General features: G+C 39.2%; 1 protein-coding gene across 1 annotated transcript; it reads left to right on the top strand.

The window, feature by feature from the left end:
* Positions 1-10317: 10317 nt before the first annotated feature.
* LOC145481632 (uncharacterized) lies at positions 10318-18647 on the top strand. The gene is made up of 3 exons (XM_081460147.1): positions 10318-11383; positions 11490-12190; positions 14949-18647. Exons 1-3 carry the CDS (start codon positions 11201-11203, stop codon positions 16501-16503), a joined length of 2439 nt encoding a protein of 812 aa, XP_081316273.1. The 5' UTR covers positions 10318-11200; the 3' UTR covers positions 16504-18647.
* Positions 18648-19095: the final 448 nt, after the last annotated feature.

Genomic DNA, 19095 nt, shown 5'->3' with positions numbered 1-19095 from the left:
AAACACCGAAGAGATAATAAGCTATACAGTGGAACTCCGTTAATACGACCACCTTCGGGCCATGAAAAATTGGTCGCATTAACGAGGTGGTCGTATTAAAGGGGTTCTTTAAATAAGAAAATGACTGACTGAGCTTTTTTTTGGGCCAGAATAAAGTGGCTGTAATAACGAGGTGGTCGTATTACAGGGTGCTCGTAAGGCGGGGTTCCATTGTAAATGAACAAGGATGGTTAAGGATGGAGAAGATTGACACGTATAGCAAACGACGAACTTGAAAAATTTAGGTTTAACTTTTCAAGATGCGGAAACCGTGGCATAGCTCCGTTGAGGGAGTATCCACTGGGGCTTGTTCAACGACATGGAAATAAACAGACAATGGATCGGATTAAACAATATTAGTCAGTCTCCTGATCTGGTAATCAAAGCCTGCCCCAAGGCTGTTTTCCACGCCTCTCGACAATGGATGCCAAATTTCTAGGATTTTTTCAAATTTCTGCACGCAAATTGGTAAACACCTGCTGCTATCACGCAAATTTATGTACAAAATTAGAAGCACTTCGAAGAGCAGTGTCGCTATGTCTGCCTGACAGTCACCTTTTAAACCCACAAGTCTCGACAACAGATGAAGAATAATAAGTTATCTGCACGCAAAAAAAAAGAGAACAATTAGTTGAAATCACGCAACAAAATTCCTCACGATCAAAAGGTAGTTCGTATGGAGAAAATTCAGGTTGGAAATTTGCAAAAGAAAGACGGAAATAAACCAGTTTTGAGCATTTAAACTTCTGGACGAGAGAAAAGAAAACGACCGGTAAGTATGATCACGAGATTATAATTTAAAGTCAGGTGCATAATTCTCATACAGACTTCCAGAAATTTATCTGTATCAGTCGAATATACGTAGAGTTTTAGGAATTTCGTTCCTTGCTTTCATCTTTCAGAGATCATGTTAGAAGCGCTCAAATTGCAAAAGTTACAAAACAGTAGAAGACTATGAAAATGCGATGATAAGTTCGTATGTAACGTTTACGCAATCGCCGATCCAACCCTACATAGCGATCGGACAGCATTTAAACGCTAAAATATTATATTAGTTTAATCAACAGACTGCGAAAGGTGACCTTTTTCTGAGCCATAGACTGAGATCGAGAGAAGAAAGAACGAAAGCGAAGCCGTATCAATTTTAGCCTCTTCCAGGCGTTCAGTTAACTGGGGAGAAGCGCGAAAAACAGCGAGCGAAAAAAAAAAAAAAAGGGGGGGGGGAGAAGCGTTTGCTCGCCGTTTTTCACGATGCCTACGTCCCAACTTACTGAATGCCTGGAAGAGACTATCTCAGTTTAGTTTGGCTCTCGTCCAAATCAGCGGAAGCATAGAACATTTACAGTTTTGGTGACTTGTGAGTCTACAGGAAACACACTTAACATAGAATTTTGTCATTTTGCGTTGTTGTTTTCCATAGCGCGGACAGTTGAAACTAGTGTCCAGCTCATCCAGCTTCAGCTCATTGCAGCAGCTAATACTACTAAATTCTTGGAACTAAAATTCAAACAAATGTATATAGACACATAGTAAGTAGTCTAGTCTTAGGATTTCAAAAAGGAATTGGCATATTCTAAACTAGTGCGGTTTCTACAAGCCGAATCCGCTTTGTCTTGGAACTCCTAAATATGTGGAAGAAAATTTCTTCGGTTAATCATGACAGATGATTGAAAAATTTTTAAATACTTCAAGGAGTTCAGCATACTAAGACTATTGAAGCAACAGAATTTTTTTTATGATCTAAATATCGAGATATTATACCACTGCTCTCAGAGTGAGGGGACGGGAGCCGGGGACTCAGAATCTTACGACTCCTGGCCTTTTCCGTCCCGCTCTCGTCCCCTGTAAATAAGGAGACTCAAAACACGTCCTAGTCATTTAGCTGAGCAATTCCTTGCGTTTCCTTTGTTTTTACACGGCCTTAGAGAACATAGGTTTGATATACTTATGAACCCCAAGTTACATACTCAGCCTTAATCGCACCCCTTCTGACGGATTATGCGACGCAAGTCCACCAATGCCGCCAGACAGTTTATGACCTATAACGTAACCACTGTAAAGGATTCGAAATTTCACCGAAAGTAAACGTGTGTTTTAGCCCAAGCGTGAATTTTCGTTGCTTGTTTGCTCAGAAGTCTCAGAAGACACTAAACACTAGTAAAACAATATCTCAGTTGGGTTCTTGTTTTCAAACAAAAATTAGTGTTTTGCATTTCTCTCCCGCTTCCCGCCCTCTTAGAACTTCCGCTTCCCTCGCTTAACCCTCCCGCTCCCTATTCTCCCGAGCTCCCATGCACCCCTTGCCCCCCGCCCCCCTCACTTCAGGCATACAGACAGCGTTTCATGGCTGTCAGTCATTTTAACATGAATCAGGCGTAGACAGTAATTGACCCTAATGACAAAAAACATTCATCAAGTTTAAAAAACACGATTTGAGAATGATTCTGAGAAACTGTCTGCTTCTCTGGTCCTAAATGTAACTTTATTTTTTGCACCGTCTCATCGGTGACGCACCACTTTTCAATAGCTTACTTTCGAATCCATTTAGCATTTGTTTTGTTTCTTTTAATACGCCTCCCTCGCAAATCGTAATTAAATGACTTTTCCCTCGCCTCGCATGTGACTTTATTTTGCAGTGCAGGTGTCTCATGTTTCAAATACTTGTTGCAACTTTCTTTACAACGGAACTTATTGCCACTTGGTTCATTTCTTTTAATACGACTCCCTCGCATATCGTAATGAAATCACTGACTTTTCCCACGGCCACGCATCATTGTAAGGTTATTTGGGGAATAGGCGAGGTGTGTTGCGTGTCAAATACTTATTGCAACCTTTTTTACAAAGAAACATCAAGTTTTCTTAGCAGTTCCATATAGTGCAACTACCATAAGCTTTGAGAACGCTGGAAGGATGTAGTGTGTCTTTTATGTGCCTCACTTGTTGCTGCGGAAAATCACGAGTGTTTTACGCTTCACTACACTGTCACTAAACTGCGAAGGCCAATACGGGGCGGTCTTGTTTTGAGTAAACAGCCCTAACAAAACAATAACTTCTTTCATTGAAAGTGACTTGTAAATCACTTTATTTAAGGAACTATGATCGCTATAGGCGCCCAATTGTCCGAGCAAATAGCTCTTAGTTATATTTGATTCAACTATCTTTCGTTCACTTCCTCTAGCGGGTGTCATTTGGGGGTCTAGAAACACACTGTCACGCGCGCTGTTATAACAATGAAAAGAATCCAGTGATTTGAACACTGGTGGGAGTTTAGATTATTAGGCTTAGCCAACCTGAACAAATAAAACTAAAAAGACCTCTTCTGTGCAGCTTTTGGCTCATTTACAAACCTTGCAAGAGGTATGCCAATTAAAGATAATATCTGTCATTTCAACCCATTTTCTGACCAATGCATTTTTTGTCAATCCCAAGGTCTATTGTTTACTATCACCAACCATGTCACAGGGTCGCAATTAAGTCTTTCCTTACGTCTCTCACACAGAAGCTAAGCTTCTGTTTAACTGATAATATCCCACAGCGGTACAACAATAAACTTAAAACTTGAGCGACACGATGACGCGACAAGATAGAAAAATTGAATCAGTTGTTTATTTTTTGGAGAGCTTGGTAGCGAATAATTTATAACATCTTTTTGCTTCGCTAAGTCCTACGTTGACTGTTCGAAATTTAGCCTAAAGGCCAAGGTAATTAATCATTTGTTAAACAAACTTTAAACGGCCATTAGCTTGATTACGTGGGACTGTTCGTATACGTTTTCAGAACTGATCTGTCTTGCACCCTTAATTTTATGAAAATGAAACACTTTCAAATTAAATCAAAAACTTATATTGACAGCTTAAGTAAGAAATTCCCTTGAAATGTTCATAAAAATAACATTTCCTATTCGCTGGAACAAATATAAAGCGACAAAGAGATGATATAAATGGTTGTCTCGAAAATATGATACACAATCTACATGTAAATTATTTTACACCGCAAACTTCCGTTCTGTTTTAACAACAATAGGCGAAAAGTTGGCAAGGAGCCGGAAAGGAGTTTTAATTGCCCTAATTCTGTGAGTCCCATGACATGCGAGATGACAAGTCCATAGACGTAATGAAAAGTGGGCATAGGTTCTATAAATTTGCATTCGTGAAAAACAACCTCCTACACTTCCAACAAAGCCCCATTGTCTGTGACTAGACTATTTCGAGCGATGAAGTCAGCCTAAATCTCTCGCCGGGCGGTTTATATGTCGTAAATTCTGTTGTGGCCACTGTAGTTCGAGACGACAAAGAAAGAAGAAGGTAGGTGATTTATTGCCTTGATTGCCTTATTAGTTTCCCTGGACACTCACAAGAAACGAAGAACAAACCTGCCGAGGAGATTTGACTCATGACCATAGCAAGTTTGGTGCACCAATGCCAAACTAAGAATAGTTTACATGCGTTTTGACCTGAAGGCAATGAAACAACATGACCTGCTGTCAAAGTGAAAAGCAATCTATCTCACCCACAATTTCCTTTGGTAAAGATTTTGTTGTCGTGTAAAGGAAAAGCAATTAGTTTAGCACTACATTGCCAGTGGGAAAGTTGCAAAAAGGAACAGTATTCCCTGGGATAATAATCGACATTGTCTAGAATTAGAGAAAGTTTTCACAGTGTTTTGGAAATTATACCAGTATTAGATCAATCTTTCCAAACTAATCCAGGACACCGTTTAATTGGGCAGGAACGACGAAGCGTATTTTTCTAACAGTTAAAAATATTTAATTTGGCTAAAATTAGCTTAAAATCACAGCTTTGTTTTCATTTTGATGTTATTTTGGAAGCCTCATCAATCATCATTTGTTCTGTAGGGTTTTCTTGTATATTGAATCCTTCCGTTCAATCAAACACTACTATTTTTTCTTTTCATCCCTATCATCAAAAAATTTTTTAAATAACTTTAATTCAGGGCTCGCCCAAATCCCTTTTAAAAATTCCCGTCAAAATAGCATATTCATGATATTTACTCCGCCAGAGATTATACCGTATATCTTCTCGTGCCTATACTCGTAAAAAATGTAACTGCTACATGCTATCGCTTGCATAGTTTTGTACCCTATTTTATGTAATCTAACAACCTAAAACTGGAAAACAAAAGCTTTAACACGATTTCTAACTTTTCTGTTTCTCTTTTTCTCGTTGCGTTGCAGCAAAATTTCACTTTTTCCGCGTCCGACGGAAGAAAATGGTATGGAGAGGGTAAGGGAAAGGCCTTGCATAAGACTAGTATTGCTTCGTAAGCAAGTAATCAGTAACTCTCAGCCAATATTCCTTCCTTGAAGCGTAACGCGTAATCATGTGCTCTAATCATGACTACAGACAGCATTAACTTCATAACGAATCGGCCACAAAAGCAAATATAAGGTTCTAATATCATCGCTCACGCCATAATTGTGGTCACTGTGATAGTTTTAATTTTAGTCCCGTGCTGCATTTTAAGTGTCTGATTTACGAAGTCCACTGTTTTTTTATTTGAAAAAACAAGAAAGCGTGCTGTAAGTAATGCGCTATAATCTTGAACAACGTTAAATTCTCTGAAACGTTCAGTTTAAAAAAGAACGTTTTCAACTGACGTGGTAGTCGAATAAAGCTCCCTTGTTGAATTTTCAGCTCTAGAAACTGGGAAAAAAGAAAAAGGGAGAGGTTAGGAGTTTTCAAAGGAGTAGGGATGCGTTTACTGAGCTCTTGCTCGGGTCATGAAGTTCCCTGACACACTGCGAGACACTCCATGCCATTTAACGCGACCAAATCCATCTAATGCAGTCCGGCTCTGACTTTGAGATCACTAACTCGGGCCGCCAAACAAGCTCTGTCTGAAACTGGCTAACCACAAATTAACCACTTCAAAGACAGCCTATGCCTTTGGGGGAATGTCGCTAAATAAACGCCTCATACTTTAGCCGCAAACTCTTCAGTTTCACTGATTTAATCGGCCTATAGGTTTTCTCAGACCATATTCTCTTGGTACATGATAACAAAACCTATCCATCTTTTCATTTTGACTTGTCCCTACCGAATTTATGGCGGACAAAAATACTCTCTTAAGAACTTTTGTAGGAACTAAATTCCAACATAATTCGATCTTCGGTAAAACAGAGGACAAAGAACCTCTAGGTGGGAGTGCCTCTACCAATTCTCATTTATCCTTATTACTGTTAATACTTATCATTAAAACTTAAGTCATCGCGAAAATTCTTAGTAATTGTCTGTTGGCAGATCGTGAAGAAAAAAATTGGAACATGATAACCAAACAATAGGTTACTGCAGGGTTACTGAGAAATTGAACGCTTGCAAAAGGCTTTTCTTTCGGAAGTGATTTGTTTGAGCAGGACTGAGCTAAACGTCTTCAAATTAAACCCGGAGTTTCCGATCTCACATGGGTACACATTGCCAATGGACTTACAGGCTTTCTTCAACAGAAAACAGAACAAGCTAAGGAACGGAAGAAAGATTACAGAAAATGCCCAGAAAAACTTCGCACAGCAGGAAGTAATACGAGAAGTGGGTGTTTCTCCCAACGGTTTAGAACCTGATGTCTGTCGTCTTCTATAAAGGTCATGCAGTTGCTGTTGTTAGTAGCAAGAAATAGCTATAAATTTAGCTGAAAATTACCGTGCGAGATAGCGTTTGGAAAATCCGATGAACACTGTGAAATACTTTACAGATTATAATATGGTTTTACATTATGCCACGCTGACGGAAATCAAGGAAACTAGCGGAATTTTTTAATTACCAGCGGACTTCGCAGTGCTCGCGTGCTCTTGATAGGTTCGCGTGCGATCTTGGTCAGACTTCGCGCCTTGGCAGCTTAGCAAGCTGTCAAATGGTACACGAATATCGAGAATTACATGATTAAGATCAACTGTGATGAGCCAGTATTTACTCTTTTGTTCCTGTATCAATTGTGGAGGCCAAGTTTAAAACCACAATGGGGTCAATACCGAGTCTTATATACTGAGCCTTGTTTCTACACCTTAAAAAGTGGCGCCGTATCGACTAGATACGGTGGACAAACGGACGCTGTTTTCCGGACGGCGGGGCAACATACCATAAGCCAAACAGTGTGATACCGCAGATAGGGTCATCAATTCACTGTTTTAAACTTCCCTATTAATTTGTTTCATTATGCCTCTTCTAGCTTGATAAGATCATTGCCGGGAACTGAGATAAAGGTTCCGATAGCTAGATAACGTTTTTATCAGGCGTCTCGTGGCTGTTATTAGTGCTCAAAGTTCTTACTCAGCTTCCTTCCCATCTGTATGTACAATGTTATTGCACCATATTTCTCTAAGCGTGATCGTTTCCGAATCACATCGTATTCACCCCGCGCACAGGCCCAGCATGAAATTATTGCATCATCAGCTTGGGCTGCCTGTGTTGTGGCTGTTTGTACTTTGACGAAGGAACAAATTAGAGATACGGCTACACATGGCATTGTCTGACCTACTAAAATAGAACTGAACATTTTTCTTCCCAGATGGTCATACTGTGATTATGCACATGTAAGCCTTTCGTTTCAAGTTCTTAATGGCAACCTGAGGGTTGAAAGCTCTTAGCATGCCATGGTTTTTAGACGGAAAGCTTTTTACAAGTATAAACAGCCACTCATCCACCAATGGAACACATTAATTTAACTCGGCTAAAAAGCACATCAAGATACTTCACAGCTATTTTCAGTTCTCCGAGATACTTCTGCAGTTGTTTCATTCTTTTATCCTTGAAAATCTGTGGTATGTTCGGCTTAAAAGGCTTTTTGTTTTGCCACGACCAGTCGTGAAGTGAATTCGGGCCGTAATGCAAAATTGTCTAAGTGCTCACTAGTACTTAGATGGCTGGTAATGGAATTGAAATTACTGAGGTGTAATTGTGGGTTACGTCCGAGCGCGAACGAGACACTCACAAAACAAAAGAAGACACATGGTCTAACAGATGAACGGCAAGCGAGCTACGCGGTAAGCGCGTTTCAGCTCGGGAAATTGTTGGTTTATTACACCTGATTAAGCTGGTTTCATTTTCCTTTTTGCATTGCACATTTCCCGATATTTTCGTCAGCGCAACTGAAACTGCATGTGTCACATAGTTTGAAATCACAATTATATTTAGCGTAAACCTACGCTAATAACACGGTAACCTAATTGGTACTGCATGTTTAAATAGGCAGTGAATTTGTCAATCAATATACAGCTCCGTGGACTGTAGCCTTACTAGGTAGATAGTAATACACCTTTTTAGTTCAAATGTGCAGGGAGCTGCTAGGTTGAATTGAAAAAGAGCTCTTTTCCAGCTCAGTTTGTGTTGTGTTGTGTTTGTGCTGCCCATGATTGGGTTTTAGTTTTGGTTATCACTGCACTTTGCCTCAGGGTTGATGGAAATAGATAGTGAGGGCCGTTTTAAGGACTGCACTTTGAGCTTTTAAGAAAACTCCGCCCTTCGTGATTAGCGCCGATATTTTAACAACTCTATCGAATGAATGGCCGAGCACGAGCATTCCGCCAACGCTTGGTCGCCTAATCTGACAGATCATTAACAACTCAAGGACGAAGTGTTGTATATTTGAAAGAATTGTGCAAAAAAGAGAGGCTAACGCTAAACTGTGAACAAGGAAAAAAGTTATCATAGAGTTTGAGAGTCGTGTCTTTAATAAAAGCAATTAAGCCAGTTTGACTTAGTTAACGGATCAGCAGCCTTCCTAAAGTGCCCAATGACGCAAATTGCCAAATATAAACAAAATTATCGAAAGGGCAAGGTTATTTCCTTTGAACAACCAAACCTTTTGCTTTTTTGCGTCCGCTTCATCGTTTGAAATTATACGTTTGCCAAAAGCAATTTCCTCTTAGTCAAAGTGACCAGCATCTCGATCGTTGCCATGGTTACTTTGTTACTATTTTGTTGACGAGTTTTATCATCTGTCTGAGCCGGGCAATACGCAAAATGAGCAAAACAGAAGATAGCTGCGTGTTGATACATTAGAGAAAACCAGTCAATATTTCAAATTTATTGTGTGACGATGCGTTTTCTCTCTGGGGAATGGCTATTTTCCTTTGGACGGACACTGGAACTGAACTGAGCGGGAAACATTCTGAAACCTTGGGGAATTTAGCTCTGGAGCGTGAACTTTCTCGTAACAAAAGTGTCATGAAAGTTCTCCGTTCAGAATGACTCAGCGCTTCAGCCACACCACACAATGGTACACACCTTTCGACAAGACTAATACCTTAATCCACTTAAAACTTTAATGTCATCATATGTTGTTACCGGAACTCATCTTGTCGAAGTATGCTCATCATCATTCGAGGATGCCTTTAAAGCTAAGCTGCTTTGCTCTGACGGATCTCAACTAAAAATAATAGACGGATAATAGTTCGATCTAGATAGGGGCTATGAAATGACTGAGTTTATAGGAATGTGCCTGACGTTTTCGTTTTGGTTATATACGCCCTGATAATTAATCCGCCCCCAGAGCTGATCAAAATAACGATAAACGGCCTCAGCATCTTTACTCAAGATAGTTACGAGTATCCCGTTTGTGTTTCATCCTGGATCATCAACTGAGAGAATAAAAAAAATGACCGTCTCGGAACCAATGTTGTGCGCAATTCGCAGCTGGCGCGCGTTTTCGCAATCCTGCCTTGTCCTTCGATTCTAGGCACGGTTTGCCAGCATGTCAGGTGCACGCAAAGTAGTTTATTCCTAAGTCTTTCAATCCTCGCATTTTTTTTCCTTGGGACGGCTTAGCTTGCTAACCCTGAAAGATGACAAAAACCACAATACAAGATATATCCATAGTTATACTGAAGAAACTCTAGAAGTAGAAAGACACGAGCTCAGCAAAATGTCTCATGTCTGAACACCCGCTGAGCAAGAATTTTTAGAAATTGTTCCCGTAATTAAGGCGTTAGGCCAAATTTAGAACAACCTTTCCGGTGGTAGCAGAACTTTCTTTTGCCTAAAGCGCTGTGGCCTCTGAAACCGTGCGGTGGTTTTGCCTGTGTTTATACATGCTGTTGAAAAATAAGTTTTGGGTGTCATGAAGGAAAGAGACGCTGTCTGGAACTAAACCGGGTCAAGAACAAATTAACAATTTTTCTCGATTCAACTATGAGCTTGAACATTTTTCAAGTGGGATAGTGTAACTGACTGTCTCTACATATCGAGAACAATATAAACACTGCTGCTAATCTTGCCGAAAAAAACAAAATGTTTATAAATACAGCATAATGTGCTGGATGCAATTTAGCGACATGATTAGAATGTAAAACAAAACATTTTTTTTAAAAACAAGAATTTTGCCCTGGAGGCACGAAGACACAGCTGCACAAAACCACAACCGTTTAAATTTTGTTCCATTGTGAAAAGATTTTCAAAGGGTGTAAGTGTTGTCATGGGCGATATTGGACTAAACAATAACAGAAAAAAAAAGGAAATTAAGTCTGTTTCTTGCAATTTACCGCAAACATTTTCCATGAACCGGTTGTGAAACGAAAGATATTTCAAGCATGTTCAAAAGAGGCTCGTGTAAGCCACACTAAATAGATCTAAATAACTCCACAGGTGGTAAGGCAACGCAATGCCTTCTTGAGATGTTTAGTCGTTTAATTATCAAAATCACAAACAAACAGAAAATTAATTTTCAATTTTGATGTTTATTTCTAGCTCGAGGACAATAACACGCACTGGAGGAAATTCTGAAGTTGGTCAACACTCAATTCCCGTCAAACATAATTTTTTTTAGACGTGATTTCAGCGGAGATACAAAAATGTGACCCCAAATTTGGACAAAGGAACGCAAGGCATTTTTGTAGCAGGGGTAACCCCCTTTTCCGGTTAGCTATTTCCCTGGAGACGCGGACGACATAAATTATCAATTCTGAGTTAAAACCGTGTTGTCCGGAGATGCAAAGTAAATGTTTTCAAACAAGAACAACTTGCGCGTGAAAATCTAAGTATCTTTCGATTGTTCTAGTTACAGTACTATTTGCAAAGGAAGTAGTTCAAACTTAATGACGTCATTGCCAAGTGTCAGCGTTTCCGGTGTCTCAAAAATCTTGATCCCGCCCTCATTGTCAGTCGACCGAATGCAGAAAAACATGAACGCGTGGTCGGATTGATCAGGGAAAATGGTTCTCAAGAATTTTCTAGAATTTGTTCTATTAAAAGAGCAAGTTGATCAGAAATTCGCGTTTATAGTGAAGAAAGTTAATTTTTTATTCGACGTTCAACTTAAGAGAGAAGAAACCCAAGACAAAGAACGTTGCTGGGTGAAAGTCGAAGGCAACGAAGATGACATTCGCCGTGCCAAGGTTCGGGGATAGAGGCTCTGCAAAATACTGCTCACTTTTGGCAGTTTTGTACTTTTTTGTACTTTAAACTGTTGCGCTAACTTCGCTTTTTATTTTTTTTCTACAGGACTACATCATAGCATTTTGTTCAGGGACACTTTGTTCGCCCGAAGAAGCAGAGATTGTTTGGAACGAAAACAACAATACATCGTCTCAAATTGACAGCGCTTTGACAAAACAAGCTCCATCTGTGGTCGACATAAAGAAAGAAGAGTGTAACCGAGATCACATAATTCAACAAGCGCCGAGCAGCGTTGAAACGACTGTGCTAAAGAAGCCCAATCAGGTTGATTCGGGGTTGATTTCGCGGACCGAAATCTCGAACGATTCTAGTGCCGACAGCAAAGAATTCGATTCTCAAAGCCAGGAATGTGCTGATGTAGCTACTAGCTGCGAAAAAGAGGGACAAAGGAAGGCAAACGAAATGGTCGTCAATCGAACTGTGGTTAAAAAGCCTGATGAGATCGAGGAGAAGGAAAAAGTCCGCGATTCTGAAAATACTTGCGATGTTGCAGCAAGTGGGGAGTCGTTGAGAGACTTCGCTAAGAAACTCGGTTATCACGAGGACACGATTGCAACGGGGCTCAGCAAGCTTGGTCCTTTAGCCGACACGAACTCGCTTTTATCAGAACTAGTGAAAGCGCAGTCTTCAGTAAAGCAGTTGGAAGAGGGATCGTCTACTTTCTCGTACGAGAAACCTCATCCAGCGCTGGAAGATCCGAGTTGTCTGAGACCGATCGTTATTGATGGGAGCAATGTCGCGATGAGGTATATAACATTTTATACAATCTTCGACCTTGGAATTGCGGTCGTTTCGCATGGGTTATGGTGTATTCTTTACTCCGTACGGTGTTAGGTGGATGAATTTTTTGTTGTTGTTGTAAACGTCAGAATTATCTATGGCACAATCGCTACCAGCAAAACAATCGAGCACTACAGTTCTGTTTGCACAAATATAAGCTTACGGATCGTGTGGAGTGCGTGAGTGAAATTCCGCGCAAATTTGTAGCAGATCGTCAGCGAACTAATCACTTTCGAATAGTCGCGTGGAAATTGTAATATAGTATTTACCAACCGACTGAACGAACAATATTTCGTTTGACTTGAGCCGTTAATATCTCGAAGCTTTATCGCTTTAAATCAATTAGTGAGTGGTTCGTGGAAATGTACGTGGTTTAGAGCGGAAGAATGCTTGCAATAGTGTTGAATTCACACGTGCCTGTGTGTGAGAGGTTGTGAAATTTAAATTGTTCATTTTGCCCTCGCACATATTTCAATTGGTGCTTGTTTATCTTTTAAACCAGTCTTTAAGACCTCTATTCACCAAGTGCTTTCGACCAGCTTTTATTCAACTTTGATTTGCTATCACAACGTGAACTTTGTAACTGTCACATACATGTAGAAGTCATGCCCCAAAAAATTCTTCAATTTGTTCACGCTTGTTTTTTTGTTGCAACGAAATTATCTTCCTTTATCCTGAATTGGACTGTCAAGAGGTTCTGAATCATCATCTGTTGAGCTGAATACTTTCCGGAGGAAAACGATTAATTATCAGAAATAGAACATAGAAGTGATACGTGTTGGATAATATCCAAAATAAAAATATCCAGAATGTTTTAGTCATCATAAGTTTTACATCGCGCATATTTTAGAAACTCCGAACTTTGAAACTTGGCACTGCTATGAAAGTCAGTAGGTTTAAGGCATAAACTTACACATTTAAAAATATCCATTGTTGTGCACAATCATGATAAAAGATAATGATCAGGTAAAATACACATTAGGTCTCCATAATAACCTGGCTGTAATAACTGGATTGGCGGCATTAAACAAGGTTGTTCAAATCAAATTTATAACATTCTGTAGTGCCCACCACAAGATCGGCTAGACAATATTCACAAAATCTGCAGAAGAATCCCGTGTCAGAAAATCAAATACGTTCAGGTACAGCTATTTTCAAATTCTGCATACTGTTTTTGTTAGCATTGTGATTCTGTGGCAAATTATATTTCTCATTTGGTTTTCAAATGACCATATCATAGGACTGATTTACAATAAAGGGTTCCATAGGGATTGGAATTTGGAAGTGTTGTTTAAGAAGGTTCGGAAACATAAAAGTTACAAACTTGACATTTGAGTCAAAATCAGGTGATTTAAGGATAGCGTCAAAGCAATGTTCTACTATGTACCAAAATGAAATGTAGTTTTTGGCCTTTGTCCAGATGCATTTAAAATACCTTAGTACCTCAAATATTTTCCTCCTGATCAGCTGTTCTGCATTTTAAGAGGATGATTACGGGATAATTCCTGCAGCTGGAAAGTACCAAAATTTAAAGATATCAGTTTACCAAGGTGTCAAGTTTACTGCTCAAAATTTTACATCTGTTGATTAGTATTTAGAAACCATGCTGGACATCATGTAGCTGCAATATCAAATTTCTGCGTAACTAATACTTCTACCTTAAAATGATGGATGACTGTGGCAAGAAATAATGTATCAAGGATGGCAGTTAACTTGATGCCATTGAATCGCCCTGCACACCCTTTTAATTTCTCGCATCATTAGCATGTGCACAAGAGCATGCATTATCTCTTGATGACACACAACATTTGCATGATTTCCTGCAAGCTCTGCTTGACTGAGAATTATTTTTCAAAAGTAAGCAAAAGATTTTGAGAAAGTTGAAAGCTTGTTGTTTGTGAAAGAGGTCAGTTGCTAAATTAAAGATGAATTGTACATTTGATGGTTTTGATCAATCTGTGTAGTAAGACTTTAATGTTCCTACTATTGTGAAAATGTAGACCAATTCTGGGTTAATGGATTTAATTGGCTCCAGAAATTTGCATCATTACATGGGATACAGTTTGATCTATATCAAAACAGTGATATCTCTGCTGATGGAATGACCATAAGTTGTGTGTATGTGTGATATCCAGTGAAGCAGTAAAAAACAGTTCCTTATACCTGGGTTGGAAGGTGCCTAAATGTAAGCAGCATTTTATGATAAGCAGAAGGTGGTTTGGGGGGGGGGGGGGGGGGGGAGCAGCATGATAAAAAAAATAAATGGCAAAATGACAAAATGGTAGTAGTACTGGTAAGAGTCAATGTGGGATACAGGTGTCTGTCAGGGGTAACCCTTACAGTATATTTAATTGAGAGCGATCACTGGTCAAGTCAGTGATATTCAGGCTAACCCAAGTGCTTTTCCAGCTGACTGGAGCGTTATTTAGGCTAACTGCAGTGCCATTTCATCATTTTGCCATTTCCTGTTTTAAACACAGCCCTGCAAGGGTATTTCTCTCATTTATAAGAAAGTGATGGCAAAATCAACCAACCACTTCAACACTAATAAAAAAAGTGGTCTACTTAAAATGTCCTCAGCAACCCTGTATAGTATTGCTTTTTATGGCAAAAAACAAAAATACAAAAAAGAAAAAAAAAGAATACCTTTCTATGGTTCAATATTTGGATTTCAAAAAGTGCCAAACTTAATTCTCATTTTATGTGTTTTCCATTTTTTTATAGTCATGGTACCCAGAGAGTGTTCTCATGCAGGGGAATAGGTATTGTGGTGGATTGGTTTCTCAAAAGAAATCACCGTGACATCAAAGTGTTTGTCCCAAAGTGGCGGGAAAAGTCTTCACGGCCTGACTCACCTATTGTTAACCAAGAAGTTTTAAAAAGGCTTGAGCAGGACAGGCTTCTGGTTTGGACCCCAAGTCGAACAACACCAAATGGTAGAATTATAAAATGTTACGATGACAGATACATTATAAAACATGCTGCTGATAATGACGGTGTGGTTGTTTCAAATGATAACTTCCGTGATTTGATGGGTGAAAGCCACGATTGGAAGAAGGTCATTGAGCAGCGGCTGTTGATGTATACATTTGTTGATGACAAATTTATGCCTCCAGATGACCCTCTCGGTCGACATGGCCCAACCTTGGACGAGTTCCTAAAAAAAGGGTCGGGCAAATTATGCCCGTACCTGCGGAACTGTACTTATGGGAAGCGATGCAGATTTCTTCATCCTGACAGAAATCCAGGGAAGGAACTGGACTCATATCAGCCAAGCACCGAGCATTTGCCCCCAGAAGTTCCTTATGGTCAGGTTTCAAGACCAAACCGACCACTGCCTCCTTGTCCCCCTGAAGTGCCACAAAACACAAGACCACTTCCTTCAGTACCAACAGACTTCTGTCAAAAACCACTTCCACTTCCACCACATAGCGAATTTCCTGCTGAGATGGCAAGAGTGTTTCCACCTACTCTACGCTCAGGCCAGGGAATAGGAATGGGCCAGAGACGATCTGACCCCCTACCAGGTCCTAAGGGACTGCCTCCTGAGGTCCAGATAATGCAGGACCGTTTCCAGCGCACACACAGTGTGCCAAGTGTTCCCAGTGTGCAAGAACAGGCTTGCTGTGGTCCTCCTCCTGGTGCCATCAGTCCAGTAGTGAGACGTGGTAGTGTTCCACACGTTTGCCATCCACCACCACCATATTCATCCCCATCAGGGCCCCCAGAAATTATGGTTCGTGGTGGTTCAATGCCATTGCCTAGTTTTGCAAATGACAGTGGTGTAGTCAGCAGTGAATGGATGTTACAAAAGCAGATGTTTGGCAGGCAGCCATACCCATATCCACCACAATTTTCGTCCAATCCACCAGTCAGCAGCCATCCACCAACCAGTCTGCCAATGAATCATTGGAACCTTCCTCCATTTCACCAGCAGCACCATCAGTATGCTGCCACACATCAGCAGTATCAGCATTATAGCCCTGCACCACCAGGGTATGCTCCAGGTTACAGACGCACTCCCTATCAAGGTCAGAGGAATGGTTATTTCCGATCAAGAGCACCACCAATAATTGGAGGAATGTGCGATGATGTCACTGATAATCCAAGAGAAAGTGGTGACTCATCACATGAGGAGCTTCGAATCCAAGCATATGACAAACTTTGTGAACTTTTCCCAGATGATGTGGAAAAAGTCTTGAAGTTACTGGATAAGTACTCAGATGAAACAAGTGTTGAAACATTGACCCAACATATGTTGGACGATACAGATGATTAGTTACATGTATGTATAGAATTGTTTGGTATTCTGGCTTACTATATGAAGTAGAAAAATAGATATTTTACAGAATTTTTGGAGTTCAAGAGTTTGTTAAGTTGGTGTACAGAATGACAGAAATATATTGTATTGTCATCATTTAAACTCTCAATCATATAGAGTATGATCTATGACTTTACCAAACTTACTCAATATGTGAAAAGGTACAAATCAAGTACAAAATTGGTTTTCTTTAAAACAGTTCTTCAAAGTTGAGTTTTTTTGATGAGCACAGCATGTCAACATGGCTCAATGTCAGGTTTCAGATTTTTGTGCTGTTCTTCAAGGTCTTCTGCTCCTGAAAATTAATCTCAAAGGTAAGTAGTCTAGTTTGTAACTTGATGCTTTTAATATCTTCGTGGAAGTAGAGGACTCAAAGAATGGTATATGCATTTGACTGTTAATAACTAAATGATAGATTTGGCAGTGATAGTATTTTTTTTTTAATGCCAGAAAGTTGGCATTTATGGCGGTTTGATCGTAATAATTTAGGAGAAAACAATAGATTCATTTGACAATATTAATTTTTGTAAAACAATGTTTGCAAGTTGCATTATGCAGTCATTTTATAAATGCCATATTATACTCCTTATGTTTTATTGAGGTTTGATTGAAGTTAAAAGCAAAGTATTCGTGCAGGATAGCAGTTGAACTGTTATAGTTCATGCATTTTGATGTTGACATGCTGTTGTTTTACATGCGGGTAGAATGTTAGACTTTAAGATTTTAAGTACAGACTGGGCAGGAAAATCATTGTTGGTTACTAGAAGATCACTAATGAGAAAGTCAAATCTGACAGATATTTCCTCATAAAGTAGTCCAGGTTGTTTTGGAAAACATGCATTAGAATTATGCCAGTTGTTGCAGGGAAGCAATTCATGGTGGTGTATAGTATCGTAACAGACTTTTAGCCAGGATTGGAAAAATAGGCCTCTAAAAAGTACTATAGGGCCTCCTCAAATGAACAATATATCAGGCAACATGAAAAATAAAACAATTTTATTAAATTTTATTACTTTAGAAAGTGGCCGTCCGTGGATGCCTGGACACCCATCTGGCTAAAAGTCTGTACCAAAAGGAGAACACAAAGACCATAAATGAATCCATCTTGAATAGAGTACATCACATGAGTCGGGGATATGTAATCTGTTTAATATAGCAGGAATTTTAAGACTTTTTTGCAAAGATGAAGGGCATTTGTAGAGCATGTTGATTGAGACAGAACTTAGTTTCTTGCTGGTCAAGAAACTTTTCTTGCAGGGCAAGAAGGTTTTCCTATTTTTCCATCAAAGGTAGATAGAATATTTTCTATGCATGCACTCATTGACCCCAAGCTGCCTTAACCTTGAAAAATTCCCAACTGAAGTAAACAAAATGACAAGAATCAAGATAAGATAAGTGAAGTATTGAAAGAAATTTGAACTAGGAAATGTTGGTCTTGATTTACAAACATATTCTCATAACCTGCCATAAGCAATGTATGGTGAATTTCTTAGGAGAATTACCAGTTTGAACTTAAGAATGATTCGAAAGGGTTAAGCTGGCTTTTGTACTTATTTCTTATATTTACTGTTGCATTGTTGAGTTATGAGTGGAATAACAATGTGAAAGCTATTTTTAGCAGTTTATTGATAATTTATGTTTAATGTATTAATCCCTGTACAGTTTCGTATCAGGTTTTTTCTGATGTTCACTTTTTAAATGTTTGCATTGTAAAGTGATCCTTTTATCATTTTTGTAGGTAATTAAATTTATTCCAGAGCTTATTGTTAGACCACATGTAAGATTTAGATCATAAACATTTCATTAATCGTACTTACAATTTCTTTAACACCTAAAGGATATATCAAAGAGAATGTCGACCATTTTAATCAGAATATTGATAAACGGCAGTCAATTATTGTTACTGCAGCCCATAAAATGTTTAGAGTATGTAGTTCAATGGTGTCTGTTATCAGACTTTTTCGGCAGTCAAGATTATGATAACTGAATCATCAGGCATTCTTTGATAATATGAACTTCATTGAAGTTGCGTGTTCAGATTTGCTAAGGTTATCCAGCCTCCTTTGGAAAAATTTTACACAATGGTGCAACACATTGAGGTGGTGCAACACATTGAGGTGGTGCAATCCTTGGAATAATAACAATTAACTATAAATCTGACATGAATTTGAACGATAAGCTCCGGGCAGATTGCTCTTTGTGAGAGCTTGTGAATTAGTTTACATAGGATGAACGTAAGGGATGTGCTAATTCAATCCACTAAGTGCAGTTTGTTAGTCAAGTGGTCGGCTGTTGGTTAAAAGTAACTGCAGTTGTAGGCATGTCACCCAAGAAAGAAACTGTCAATAAAGCTTTTAGAAAACAAGAGGTATTTTTGGTTTGATTTGGTTCATGACTGGCTTATTTAGTGACTGATCCATCCCAAGCCATTTTTTGGTAATTTTCCCTTGTATTGCAATGTGCTGTTACAGAAGGGATTGGAATTTCCTGGGGGGTTGGGTTTCTGCAAGACTAAAAAAATTAAAGAAATGTATGACACTTGATTAGAAT

This window comes from Orbicella franksi, chromosome 3, assembly GCF_964199315.1.
Source record: "Orbicella franksi chromosome 3, jaOrbFran1.1, whole genome shotgun sequence".
In the NCBI taxonomy this organism is placed as follows: domain Eukaryota; kingdom Metazoa; phylum Cnidaria; class Anthozoa; order Scleractinia; family Merulinidae; genus Orbicella; species Orbicella franksi.
The sequence above is the reverse complement of the archived record's forward strand: the minus strand, read 5'-3'. Positions and strand labels throughout refer to the sequence as shown.

What these genes read in the sequence shown, in the direction of transcription:
- LOC145481632 (XM_081460147.1), top strand. Translation starts at nt 11,201, where the DNA reads ATGGTTCTCAAGAATTTTCTAGAATTTGTTCTATTAAAAGAGCAAGTT. An exon ending in ATGACATTCGCCGTGCCAAG is followed by an intron (nt 11,384 to 11,489) that starts GTTCGGGGATAG and finishes TTTTTTCTACAG; the next exon opens with GACTACATCATAGCATTTTG. An exon ending in GGGAGCAATGTCGCGATGAG is followed by an intron (nt 12,191 to 14,948) that starts GTATATAACATT and finishes ATTTTTTTATAG; the next exon opens with TCATGGTACCCAGAGAGTGT.